The sequence below is a fragment of the Lathamus discolor genome, chromosome 17 (genome assembly GCF_037157495.1).
Source record: "Lathamus discolor isolate bLatDis1 chromosome 17, bLatDis1.hap1, whole genome shotgun sequence".
In the NCBI taxonomy this organism is placed as follows: Eukaryota; Metazoa; Chordata; class Aves; order Psittaciformes; family Psittacidae; genus Lathamus; species Lathamus discolor.
In genome coordinates, this window is record NC_088900.1 from 2798644 (window position 1) to 2812210 (window position 13567).

The 13567-nt window shown below is 47.8% G+C and overlaps 1 protein-coding gene across 2 annotated transcripts in view; it reads right to left on the minus strand.

Moving 5' to 3' along the window:
• Nucleotides 1–507: 507 nt before the first annotated feature.
• Nucleotides 508–13567, minus strand: part of NECTIN1 (nectin cell adhesion molecule 1) — a 91997-nt gene continuing 78937 nt past the window's right edge. Inside the window, exon 9 of one of the 2 annotated variants that reach the window (XM_065696918.1) lies at nt 508–1911. In XM_065696918.1, the coding sequence (XP_065552990.1) occupies nt 1693–1911 (219 nt within the window). In that variant the 3' untranslated portion in view covers nt 508–1692. Of the gene's footprint in view, nt 1912–8763; nt 8941–13567 lie in introns of those variants that run through there. The other variant, XM_065696920.1, reaches the window with a different exon arrangement.

Consider the following 13567-nt stretch of genomic DNA (forward strand, 5'->3'; position numbering starts at 1 on the left):
ACACAGAAAGTGCATAGAACAACTATAGCTGTTCAGATTTAGCTATACAGAAATAAAATGGTGCCTCAGTCCGTGCGGCACAGCAGGAGCTGGGTTGGAAGCATCCAATGCAGTATTCATACCTCCTCTTATGGGGAGGGTTTCATCTTGGTAGTTTCACTTCTTATTTGTGCAGGTAGCACTGACACGTTATCGGTGTGTGGGCAACAGGATAATGGTGTGGTCCCCATCTCTCCCTCCCACACGCGCTTCGCTCAAACATCTTCATGGTTTCCAGAGTGATATTAAGTGTGCAATGTCTGCAGACTGCCAAATACCCAACCTGAGACAAAGGAAAGTAAATGCCCATTCACCAAGAAGGCATATCCCTTGTCCAGAACTGTCCCAGCCATCATCTCTTTTATGCCATACCTGGGTGAGACAGACAAAAGTTACCCTTGAAGCCAAGCTCTCAGACAGGATGTTAATGCCTTTTTCTCCTCTTCTTTGCTTTTATACACATTTAAGTGTGTATCTATATTTATTTTTACTCTAATACAAGTGAACACAAATGTGATGTGGAGATGAGTTCCATTCTTTAAAACACTTTGTGGTCACAGGAATATACACGTTTGCATTTACACACTCACACACATTCCAGTATCAAAAGATTTGTAGTCCCAAGACCAAGATGCTTTAGAAAAAAGTTAAAAGGCCAGATTCTGCTCTTGGCTTTTATCCTTCATTAAGAGCAAGAGGATTACCTGAAATTGTGATTTATTCTTTATATTCTGCCTGAGTTCATTCTGAAATTCCAATCAACAGATGCAAGGAAGAGAGGGGGAAATGCTAGTGGGGGGTCACATTAGGCTTTGAAAAGGAAAATTAGAGAGAATGTTTTCCTTCCTATATTTTTTTTTTTCCCTTTGGGTTTTGGGTTATAAGACAGTTATTTAAAGGATGCTGTCTCCAAATGTGTTGGCTTCAAAATATATCCCCATGCCATCTGGATTTAAAAGAGCCAATCCAAGATATTGGGAGTGGGAGCAGGAGGGAAAAGGGAGAGAAACGAAACCCCTAAACCAAGACCTTTTCTCTATTCTTAGGTTGGTTTTGAGCATCTTTCATTATAAGCATCTTACTATTTGGTTCAGCAATCTTGGCTGTTTAGCTCTTCGCAACAGGGATTTCCTATCCCCACTGCCAAGGGGGAAACAAATTTCTGCAAAGGAGGGGAAAAAGCCCTGCTACAGCCTCAGATTTAGCACTGGCTGTGCTGTAAAACTTCACACGAGCTGAAACAAGGGCTGTGAAGAATCCACACCCAGCTACTCTGGTGCAAACAGTGCAGAGACTGGCACAAGGGAACCTACGGACATTTAATCAGGTTGGGCACATCCCATCCGACACAGGGCAGCTGTCACCCACATACACATGCACGCACAGAGCTAGCTTGATACAGGAGGGCCAGGATGAGAAAAGAAAGATGCAAGTACCGAATGAGATGTGGGCGATGGCAGAGTGCTCCCTTGAGCATAAGCAAGCCAGGCAGATACTTAACCTAACCATATCAATTACAATCGCACCCCAATTTCAAATGCCATAAATAAAACAAGCAATGGCAAGAGAGGGATCTAAAAGGCCTTGGTTGTTGAGCGACTGGCCTAGGAGAAGTGAGAAACATTAGCTTCTTCATTTTGCAGTGCTGATGCTTTAAACATACTGTTCCTTAGGACAGATGTAAGGAGCCCGGGAACCAGGAGGTGGGCAGCAGAAGGAGATGTCAGGATGATGAGGATAAAGATCTTGCGGAAGATCTGACATAGGGGTGTAAACGTGAGGGATCTTCTCCAGATACCGATCTTCATGTGAGTAGCAGCGGGTCAGGTAATCACTCGCATTCGATACCTCTGAGTGACACTTTCCAAAGTTCTGGAAGTAGAGACAAAAGTCAATGGGTGAGAACTCTGGCATCAACGGCCATAAACCACACAACTCTTCAGTTCCTTGCTGAGACACGTAGAACAAGAAGGATGGAAAGTTAAACAGTTCTGCTTACTGCTTCAGAAAAAGAGAAACCCAGGAGATAAATCCTCACATTCCAAAATCAACATCTCACTTCCCGAAATATCCATCCTGCTGATGAATATGGATAGATTTTGCACCGTTTGCCCCTTGTCTGTAAATGTACAAATGCCTCTGTACAAAATAAGCACTTGGCCAAGCAAGGACACTTTCTTTTCAAGCTTCCTAAGTCTTCCACAGCTGAACTTTGAAAAAGCAGTGCTTGTATGCATCATTAATCTGATTCGGGCTCATGTTCTTTTATTTAAAGGGCACATGTATCTGACCAGGGACTTTGGATGCAAAATGGGTTATAGCGTGTGATGTTTACCTAGTAGATAGGAGTGCATGTGCTAAGCTTTACCTGTGTGAGCGATCCCACTAAAAGCCTTGGGGCCAGTTTTGTAAGTCAAATCAACTACAGAGAATGCAAAGCGCTCTCAAGAATGAGACTGCTCTGTGGTCCCACGATCTTTGCTCTGATGGAACGCATTCTTATGGATGCTTTGCAAAATCTGCGTCAAAGTGCCAAACGCAATGAACCCCTCTGAGAGTCCAAAATGCTTTGATTTCCACTGAGGTAATTTTGCAGAGGCAATACTGAAGAAAGACTGCTTGTTCAAGTGCAAGTGTTGCAGAGACCCTTTTTGTCCGTGCAAACAGCAGCATCAGGAGACGGAGACCCCCTGCTACACGCTTGTGTAAGCTCGGAGGAGCGCGGAGCTTCCCCGTAGACCAGGACTCCGGCTCCCCAGAGGGTGGCAGCAGATGGGAAGGATTCCTCCCTGCTCCCAGACCCTTCACTCCCGTTTGGAGCCCTACAAGATGACCCAAGCAGGAGGGACATCTAGCGAGGACAGCGCTTTTGGTCTTTAAAATCAACCCACATTCAGTTGCTCTCCCCAAGGGCTAATCTGTTCTCTAAGAGAGAGCAAATGCGTTAGCAATCACCTTTTTATGCCTGTGGTTTGAACGGGGGCTGGTTGAAGCAAGTAACTTGCCCTTGAGTCCTTCCTTGTTCTCTTTCAAAATACTAGAAACAGTCACTTTAGTGGAAAGGACGAGGATGTGACCCTCAGGAGAAAACGCCTGAAGGAACAGAACAATCTACTCTGCTCGTCCGCTGCCAGCTCCTGGATAAATATTTCACCAGGGTGCTTAAAAAATCTGATGGAAAATGAAGTGTCGACAATAATTTATTGATGGTCCAGACTGCTCGAAGAGGCTACAAGCGAGTCGGAGGGCTGCACGGTTAGCGCAATGTCAGGAACAGCCTCACTAAGAGCAATGACGGCTGCTAAAGGGTGGAAAGTTTGTCTAAGCACCAGGAAAACCGCAGCAATGCCAAGGCCAGACTGATGTTCATTTCCCTTTCCTTGGCAAAACTCTATATCCCATCACTTAAGCTGTTAAAGGTCAGTGATCTTGACCTGGCCACGTAATGAAGGACAAAAAGCCCTTTCTATTTAGAACTGCTGCATGGGTATGTGAAATTTAGGTGAGCCATTCCCACAGCTACCTCATGAGGGTTCCATCCACTTCTGGCTTTTAAATGCCAAGTGAACACGTGGAGAAGTGCTGTGCATCATTATAGCTGTTAAACTGGAGGAACCCAAGCCAGGGGACATGAAGAAGCTTCACTAACTCCACCTGAACCCCTACAATCACTTCCTGCTGCTTTAAGGCACCCTTCCAAGTGGCAGCTATACTTACAGAGGAAGTTTAGGCCTCTACAGAGTCAGATTCACTCTGTACACATACAACCCCGTGGCTAGAAAACCAGGCAGGCTGTGGCAACACATACTTCAAGCCTGGAGACAGTTATCTTCATTCAAATGCTATAGCATTACCAGGCATTCGTACCATAAGGGAAGCAGAGAACAAAGAACAGCTGTTTGCTATTCTCCTGATTGAGCCAGCTGATAAAAGGGGATAAAGAGAGGTTAACAGGTTGGGGAGAGTGTTGGCTACCAGAGAGTTGGTAAATGGTTTCTCTATGCTTAATCTACTCTTGAGGAGTCTCAAACACAGCAGAGATTCTTTCCATGCCTGCAAGGGGGAAAAATTATTAGCGGTGCTCTCCTCCTGCGTTATTATAGAGGTAAGTTATTAACTGATTGCTCAACTACCTGGATAAAACTAACCTGGAAGGGAAGTTGTCTTAATGATTGAAACTTAGATGTAGCAGGCAAGAAGGGTCTTTTAGGAAAGCTACAATCTTTTATCAATTAAATGGTAGGGTGGTTTTATATGATTTTTGAGCACGCAAACGGAAAGCATAGGACTTCATACTAGTATGTGCACGCAAAATGTCTCATAGACAGAAAGGTCTAACAGGAAAGATGAGTTAACATAAGTTAACTTGTGTAAATTGAGTTGGGTATTAGCATCTAACACTGAAAGAAGCAGAAGAGGTCATGAGATGCTGTTTGTGGGCTGCCTATTGGCAATATGCTGTGTTAGTAAAGCATATTTCTTTCTGCTTATCTATCAGTTAATGTGGGCATGAAATGAGCATCTATGAAGTAGGACTAGAGCAAATAAGTGATGTTTTGTCAGGACTTCGGTTTGGCCAGGCGAGCATATGAGCAAGTTCTTTTCTTTCTTCACTCTGCATGGGTTGGAGTGTGGCCAGAGCAGGGCAGCTGGAGAACACCAGCACAGGGTCAAAGAAAGAGACTTCCCTGTCTCTTTTCACCTTCCTGCAGCATGTGAAGCCAGGAGCCACATTGCTCCGTTTGCTCCCTGATCTCATTTCTAAGTGGTAAAAGCGAAGAGAGCGAGATCAGCCTGATGTTTTTTAACATATTTAGCAGCTGGTGCCCTTTGACTTCCCTCCCCATTCCCACTGTGACTTTTCCCCATATCTAATTTATCTTCACCAAAAGTTTGAAATTAAATTAGGGATAATGAACTAATTAAATTGAACTGGCACACGATTCTGCCACCTTCCCCCACCTGACTTCTCCCACTTGTCTTTGTTTCCAGCATGATTCCATACAATTCTTCATTATCTGGGTTATATCCTCCCCTCTCAGTTTTATTTTCAAGAGTTTGATTAAAGGGGATGTCAGTAATCTATCCGTTTCAGACAGCCTGGTAGATTAGCTTTAAACAGTCTTTATTTGATTGAATTAGCTTTCATTTCTGCCATGATTTACTCTCAACCCTTCTCCATCCCCTATACACCTTTTCTTCTCTATCTCTTTGGTGAAACTAGGTGTGCTGCAGACAGCTTTCCCTGTGATCTGACCATATCCTGTACCTTTAATCATCCCAAAATAACGAGTTCTTGCTGGTCTAAAAGTGAAAACCTCCTTCTTGGGGTCCTGAGGATTCCTCTGCTATAGTTACAGGAAAACCTGAAGACTCTGGTAACATGTGAGAGTTGGAAAGATACCGCTACAGGGAACTGGGTTTCTGTTACTGCTCAAAAGCTCAAGAGCCAGTTAATAACCTCTCATGCAGTTTAAGCTTGTCTTTAGTCTTGCAGCATGGCTCACAAACAGAAGTAGGCTGTTCTTTCTCTGCTTGGCCAAAACCAAGGCAAACACAGTGCACATTCATGCACTGATCTCATGTATCAGCTTGTTCCCTGACTGGGAAAAATCCCTGCAGTTCAAAGCTGTTCGGACTTTGGGCTGCCATTATCCTGACCCTCTCCACGAGCTGGTTTTGAATTCTGGGATGGACAGAAAGAAGCAGTCCTGTTGAGTGACAGCAACTGAAGACAGTTGTCGTAGTGTGGACCAGTCCGTGGAAAGGATGCAGATGTTGGAAGATAGAAAATGTAATGGGAACCAAAACTAAGCAGCAGTTAAGTGTGGTGCTCCTTGAATAATCGATGTCTGAGTAAAGAATGAACATCAATGCACTGGGGCTGAGCAGGAACCAGTGTCTCTGAGCTTGCTTTTAGGAGTATTCTCCTTTTTGTGAGGACAAAACAGAGAGCGAGTGGGACAGTGGGGCTCACCCCTGGGTTAGAGAAAAAGAAAAGGTGTGAGGAAGGCTGAAATGCCTTATATAGGGCAAGGACCTACGATGAGCAATGCACCCGCAGACACATGCAAGTGTTACTTACACAGAAAACTTGCTCTTAAAGCTGCATTCCTTCTTACAGCATGCTTTGAACATTCTCTTGCTGTCTACAGTACGTACCCGTTGTGCATTCCTAGGGGATCTTAGACCAACAATGATCTTAAGCGCTTCCCTCCTTGCTGTTTCCCTCCTGAGTCCTTCTGTCTGCCCTTTTGGAGTCAGAGCAGGGCTGTCATCCTCATGTACAAATGGGAAACTAGCAAGGAGCCCCTGAGTTCTTTGCTTTATTTCTCCTGGAAACTGGAAAAGGGGGCTCCTGACCTGGGTGTTGCTAGGAAGGAGGTGTGTTCACTGGGAATTGAGTCAGGCCTGCTACATTAGGTGGTTAAGGCATCATTGAAAAGGCATAAAAACATCTCCTTGCTCTATGGCGTGTCTGAGGAGGGAGGTTTTGTGGCGGTGAGATTACACCTTCAAAGCACCATATGACTGGCTTTATTTTTACTTCAGAGAAAGTGGGAGGATTTCCCAGTTTGGATTTAGAGGATTACTGTGCTTTCGCTGGCAATAAAATCCCCCACCCCAGGGAGGACGAGGCAGGACCTCCCAAGATGGATTAGGGAGCGCTTGTCTTGTTACAGGAGGAGTGGTCCTCCAGCGCAGGCCAAGAAACTGGTGGTGCTTCCAACCGCATCTTGCTCTGGGCTGGCTTTTCCATCCTTTCCCTGTATGCAAGAGGTTGGTGGTGCTGCTGCCTGGGAGCTGTCAGCACCTGTCTCCAGTGACAAACAGATCCCACAACCAGATGGAGAAAGAAAAACCAAACCAAGCCAGCACTTACTGTCCGCTCTCGCTCGTTACGTCTACGAAGACCTTGATCCTCATTCTGGGAGCAGGGGTGGGTGAGACACCGCAAGAGAGAGAGGTTACCGTTCTGGTCCGGGCCAGGCTTGCTGCAGACACTTACCTAGGAAGGCTTTTGCTACAGCAAGGGAACTACAGGGCTGCTTCCGACACAGGAACACCAGGGACCACAGGGATAAAGGCAGACTGAGCTAACCCACTGCACATCATCTACCCTGGTCTTTGTGCTCCACTTTCACCCACCTCTTAGCATGGATGGTCCTAGCCTGCAAGGAGGCACTAAGCAACATGTGTCCTGTGGGACACCGTTCTCCTGCACAGAGCTATTCCCTTCCTTCTCAAGGATACAATTCCCTTGCCCTTTACCTTTTCCAAACCACATTTCTCCATCCCTGGGCCACTCTGTGCCTTTTATGATCTGCCCTGGGTGACATGGGAGGGATTCGATGAGCTGCAAAGCACCTTATCTCTCCCTTTGCTTTCTTCATTGTCTCCCCATCTCTTCACTGAGTAGCCCTGTGTGGCTGTAGCCCCATTAAATCTACAGCCCCTTCCTCCCATTTAAAAGGCAGTAAAATAAAGGGGAAGGGGCTGCAGTAGCCAAACTCTGGGAATACCCAGGAGCAAGGGAGAGTTGTAGCCGAGGAGGGGGCTGCTAATGGAATTTCTTTGGCCAACAGCTCTTGGTATCGCCCAGCAAATATCTCCCAGTGGGTGGGAGAGGAAAGTTGCCTCCCTTTCAGATAGAGACCTGCTGGCTTTAATAACAGAGAAAAGGGTATGATTATAGGAGAAGGTAATAAAAAGTGCTGAAGACATTGCAAACACTATTCCCTTTCAAAGGGTCACTGGTAGCTAGGGATAGTCCAGAGCAACCACTTGAAGGTTTAAATGCAAGCTGAGTCCTAATCAGCCCCTGCTGCAAGACCTGAGCTTGATGACACTTCAAGTGGTCAGAAAAGCAGAAGAAAAGGGAACAGTGAGGTCTGGGATCCAGTTCTGAGAAGGAGAGCTCCAAAGAAAACAGTCTTTCTCCCTCTCTTTCAGACATTGAAATGCGCTGTCTGCACCAACCCCGCACAATACAAGCTCTTTTATTTTAACATCCGTGGTTCCTCTCTGTCTGTCTCTTATTCACTGACTCTTTTAGATGCAGGAACCTTTATGTGTTCCCATATCCTCTCACATCCTCTCCCACCTTGTTCTTTCACACATGCACATATGCTCCATCTTATCTATAGTTGCTTCCATTCACACAAAGCTCCTTGTTTTGCTTTTCCTTTCAGTAAGGCCCCTTTCCTTTCTCTCCTCTTGTATTCGACTAGCTTGGAAAGGCCCTCTTAAAACCTCGTGGGGATGTTAGGCTTCTGCACATCCTGGTATTGCTGCTCTGCTTCATGCTGTTGAGCCTCATAGAAATCCCTGAGACCAAATCCCACCCCAAGAGCTGTACCCTTCAAACCCACCTCATTGCTCCCTGTGTCTCCAGCCACACTGACTGCAGAGGCAGCAGACCCCTGTTCTGAAACAAAGCCATTAACCCTTTCCCCTTGCCTCACCTTATAAAGCAAAGGAAAACACTGCAGAGCATGCACGGGAAGCAAGACAAGGCAAAGGCATTGCTGTCAGTGCCCCCAGAAACAAGGGTAGCAAAGGGACCGGGCATCGTGGGCAGCGTGCAGGAGGTGGAGGGAGGAGAATGAGGACGGACTTGATGCATATGAGCCACTCCACAGAAGGGAAGGAGATGCAGGCGGGAGGCACTGACTTCAAAGGGGGGCAGTGAGGAAGGCAGAGTGTGATCATGTACCTTGAGGCCAGAATCTGAGGGGAAAGGGCCTAGAGTGACATGCGCTAGCGTAAGTTGGGCTGGATAGTTGCATACTCGACTAGGTCTCCGCCAGCATGGATGGAGGTCCGAGGACTGGGTGACGAGGCCAGAGCGGAAGTGTCCAGCTCTGCATAGTGGACATCACAGTCCTTGTTGCCAGTGTTCTGGAGAGAAGAGAGCAGCAACGTGGTGGGGATACAAGAGGGAGGAGGTGGGGTTGAAGTAGGGAGGCACAGGAGTGAGAACACAGGAACCATGCAGAAGGTGGGGAGTGAGTGAAGGAGACAGGAGAGGGTGTGTGGAGGGTGGAGGGGGAAAGAAGAAAAGGGTGAGAGGGGGGAGGAAGAAAGAAAACCAGTTAAAAAGAGGGAGGTGGGGAGGCGATGAACAGTCAGTCAGGTAAAATCCCAAATCAAAAGGTCCCAGTGGCACTGCTCCCTCCACCACTGAGCTGAGTGACACAGCCCAGCTTGGTAGCATCTGCCCCAAGCAGCATCTCGCTGCTCTTGTCCTCCCATGAACCTTTCCAGGATCAGCATTTTCCTTAGCTGGGGTGGTTCAGTGAATTCAAACCCTATCCGATATCTGAGCTGTCTGTTTTGACCCAGGAATTTGGGGTTTGTTGCAGCACACTGGATGCAAATGCAGTGTTGGGGACATGAGTGGAAATCGTGAACTTTGGGTGTCAAGAAGGAGATTCCTAGAGGCAGTGGTGTCAAAGACATGGGTGGGTTTGCAGTGGATGCATTACCATAGGGAAATGACACTGCTATGCAGCATGACATTGTCATTGTAATAATGTCTAATAGATGCTAAAAGCATCCTTCTTTCCATGAAAATATTTGTGGGTATCCCTTTACTAAGCGGGCTTATCAGCAAGAACTGCATGAATGGAATATTATCCAATTTGAGCAGGAAAGATCAGACATCTTTCATGCCTTACAAATAATGGTTGGAGAACCCTGGAAGGCAGAATGCCCTGGAAACTTCACTGCTTAATGGGGAAAATTAGTCACCAGGAGGAGCCCTGGTGTCGGTATTGAAGGTGGGAGGGGATACTCTGGCTACTTGCCCTATGGAGTTAATACTCGCTTTTGGGCCTGGTTTCTTCTTCCAGCCTTAGCCAAGTGTCTGCTAAGCTTCTCTGAGAAGAGTTATCTCTTCCAAAGGAAATCGCTTCCCAGTTTCTCTCTCCATTCTCCAAAACGGCTGCATCACTTGGCAATTAAGCAAAAGGTGTTTAATTTGAAAATGGTTCTCTTCTCTTCGTTTGGAAGCATCCTCAGCCACATACCAGCTGTGGCAGAGCCATTCTCAGGAGTTTATAGCCCCTATAATGAGCTGTTTCAGTGCCTGTTGCTGGGAGGGGTTATTCAGTCAGTGATTCTGCTGTGCTCTTCTGTGACAGGGTTTGGTTCGCTGACGGTGCCCCTCAGCCACAGGGATGAGGGGAAAGGGGAACGCTGCCGCAGTGGCATTTCCAGTATCCAGTTCCCCTGTGGTGCTCAGCAAGGCTGCATGCTGGAGGACCACGAGGCTTGAGGTCCCCCTTATGTCCTGTCACTGGGGAGGTGACCAGACAGCAGGGACAAGATGCTGGTGTGAAAGCTGTGCACCCTATGGCCTTTCTGCTTCGTGTCTATGGATGTTTGAAAAAGCAAGTGATGCCAGCTCCATTCTTAAACCTAAACCTATGCCCTGTAGAACTTTCCCCCTGACCTTTGTATCTCAGTACCTCTTCTAGTCCCAGAGAAAGGCAGACTAAGTCTTTACCTCCTACATTTGTACTCTGTTTGCCTCACTTCTCTCCCAAATAGTGCTTCTTTCTCCCTGGAGGTGTTTTCTCCATGGACATCCCCTGCTTTCTGCCACTCATAGGCTTGCTCCTGCTCTGTGCTGCTTGTTTGGAGCAAAAATGATTACAATATCAATAATGTGACTTGTATACAAGGCCTAGCACTGCCACATGCAAGTGCTCTGTGTAAATCATCGGCATCGACACCCTGGTAATTGCCCTGTAAACTGAAAGGAATTATTTTGCTGTCTATAGCAATGGAACTTTCCTTTCTACCTGTGCAAATGGGTATTGCTGACATGGGCACCAATCGTACTTCTGCTCCTACACGCACGCGTGCTTCCACCTCTCTTGCTCATGCTCCCTCTCACACGCATACCCACAGGATCTACACGACGCACAGGCTCTGCCATGTGCACACAGCACACTTGAACACACACACACGTGTTACTCTGTGCACTGACACGCATGGGTACCAGCGCTCTGGCATGCACAGTCTTTGTAGCTGTTACCTGAAACACGCACTTGCCTTTCCATCCCATCCACTCCTGCTTAGATATTCTCACATAAATCACAGCTTTTACCCTACAAGAGCTCAGAGACAAATGCTGCAAGCAACCCCATCCCCTTATGCTATCCTATACTATCCTTGCGTGTTTCTGTGCTGTTGGCCTCATGCTATGTTTCCCACAGTTTGCAACACACAAACGCACATATTCACTCACAGCCTCTGACACGGGGCCCATCCCTGCTCCTTTGTGTAGGTATCTTGTCCCTGCCGACATGCCCCAGCCTGTCGCCTTCACCTGGTCCCCTGCCAGCACGCATCTGCACACATCCACACGTACCTGCACACCCTCTTTGCGCATTCCTCCTCCACTTGCCTTCGTATCGCCTGGCACCTCTCCCGTTTCCCCTTCCCTCGCTCTTTGCCACCTCTAATCACTTTCTGACTCCCATTCTAGCGCTGTGAAACAGTCAACCCCAGGCAGTGGCTTTCATACCGCCTTGTGATGAATCTGGTTTATCCCAAATTACGAGGTTTTGCACAATTCATTGAAAGCTGAATGCACCCGCCCCATTTTCCTGCAGAAGCCGTTCCCTTCAACTCTCATCTTCTTCACTACCCTCCCAAGCCAAATCTCCAGATGAAGTACATGCAGAACAAGAATAGCCTGCCTTTCTTTTGTGCCTTCCCCTCTAAAGGATCCCAGAACTGCATATATATAGCAGAGCAGCTGCCTGCATCTGCATCTGAACACAGTGGGAGAGGGGCTGTATCAAAGTGAGGTTGGCAGGGAACCAGTGAAGCTGAAGGAAATGTGCTTCCCTCCTCATCCTCCACCTGACCCAGCTCTCAGGCAAAAAGGACTGTGCAGGTCTAGCTTGCATTGGTCAGTCCCTTAGCACGCTGGTGGAGTGTGATTACTGGGACTGAGCCAGGCATGCTGGTATTGGTTTTGGTAACCACCACTATCCCTGGAGGTTTCCATGCAAGTGCTATCCCAGCCAGACGCTCCTCAGCATCCCCTCTGCAGGGAAGAGAATGCGTTTGACATGAACAAGAAACCTCTGTGATGCTTTAGGGGTGATGCCTGTGAGTGGTCCTGCAGAGAGGAGGGCAAGCGCTGGCTCCTTGCACATGGGCAACGTGATGCACACCTGGTGCTAGCTGTGGCAGTGCGTACTGCCTGTGTTACCTGGGCAGAATCCAGCAAAACCAGCACTCTTTGGCAGCAAACCCACACCCTCCTTCCCCTTGCCAGTCACGAACCTGAACAGCCTGCTGTCTGCCCAAAGGATGCAGTGATTTAGCAAGAAATGGGAGCGAGCCTCATCTTGTTCCTGCGGCAAGAAGCCAAAGCGCGGTGTGTGGACGTGTTGGGGGAGCCTCATGCCACTCGGAGGGACTGCCAGCCAAGCTGACCAGGGGACAGGACCAATGCACAGCTGTGCTAGTCTTGTGCCAAGAGCGGGCAGAGCGGTGGCTGAGTCACCCAGACGCCACATCCCCACTGCACAGGGAGCTCCTTCATGGGCCAAGTGAAATGAGGGCTCCACAGTCCATCACCTCTTGGCTAAAGCCACGGGTAAGGAGCAGCGAGTGCCAAGCATGGGACAGAGAAATGCATCTTCTCAGACCAGAATTGAGAGCAGCAAACTCGGTTCCCATGGTTACGGAGCAGCTACCCATCAGGCCCCATCTCACATCACTAACTCTGCCACTTAATTAACTGACTGCTCGTTATTTCCTGAAATGAGCTCCTCCATCCTCCCGCTTGCCTGAATTTTGGCTCTCGGATGCTCCCCACAAAGCCGTCCATCTCAGCCTAGCATCCTGTGCCTCATTTAAAGCTCAGCTACCACTCAGCAAGGATTAGAAAGAGCTAGAGAACAAGCCCTGGGACTGAGGGAGGACTCCAAAGGGAAGCTTTTCTTTAGGGACATCAGTCAGGTTCAGCTAGAGTGAAGTAAATAGGATCACATCAACACAGCTCAGTACAGAGCTGTGCCTTTTTATTTCCAACACCCTCAGGATCTGCCTTGCTGCAGACTTCTTCTAGCTAAAGGTCACTGGGCCCTGTCCTTCTATTACCTGCACAGGAATACGCATTAAAGGGTCACACCAGGATGAGCTGGAGGGAGGGTTTATCATTAGTTAGGTTCATAAAATATTACTCCGCTGCGGGCTGATATTTATACTTGATATTCTCAGGCAAATGGATTCACATTGCTGAGCCCCAGAAGCACCACTCGTGGTGTGGAGCACTGTGAACCAGCCCTCCTGGAGGAAGAATCTGAGAGAGACCTGCAGCATCAACATGGGGGATCCCCTGTCTCCTGTGGAGGATGGGGAGAGCAGCCCCATGCCATGGGGTGAGGGAGGGAAAGGATATTGTCCAAGGTCTGGGAGGAGGAAGGTTTTCTGTTTTCTCATCAGGGGAGGACTCTCACTCTGCCTGTTTTGTGCTTCCCTTGACTTTGCCCTTTGAATC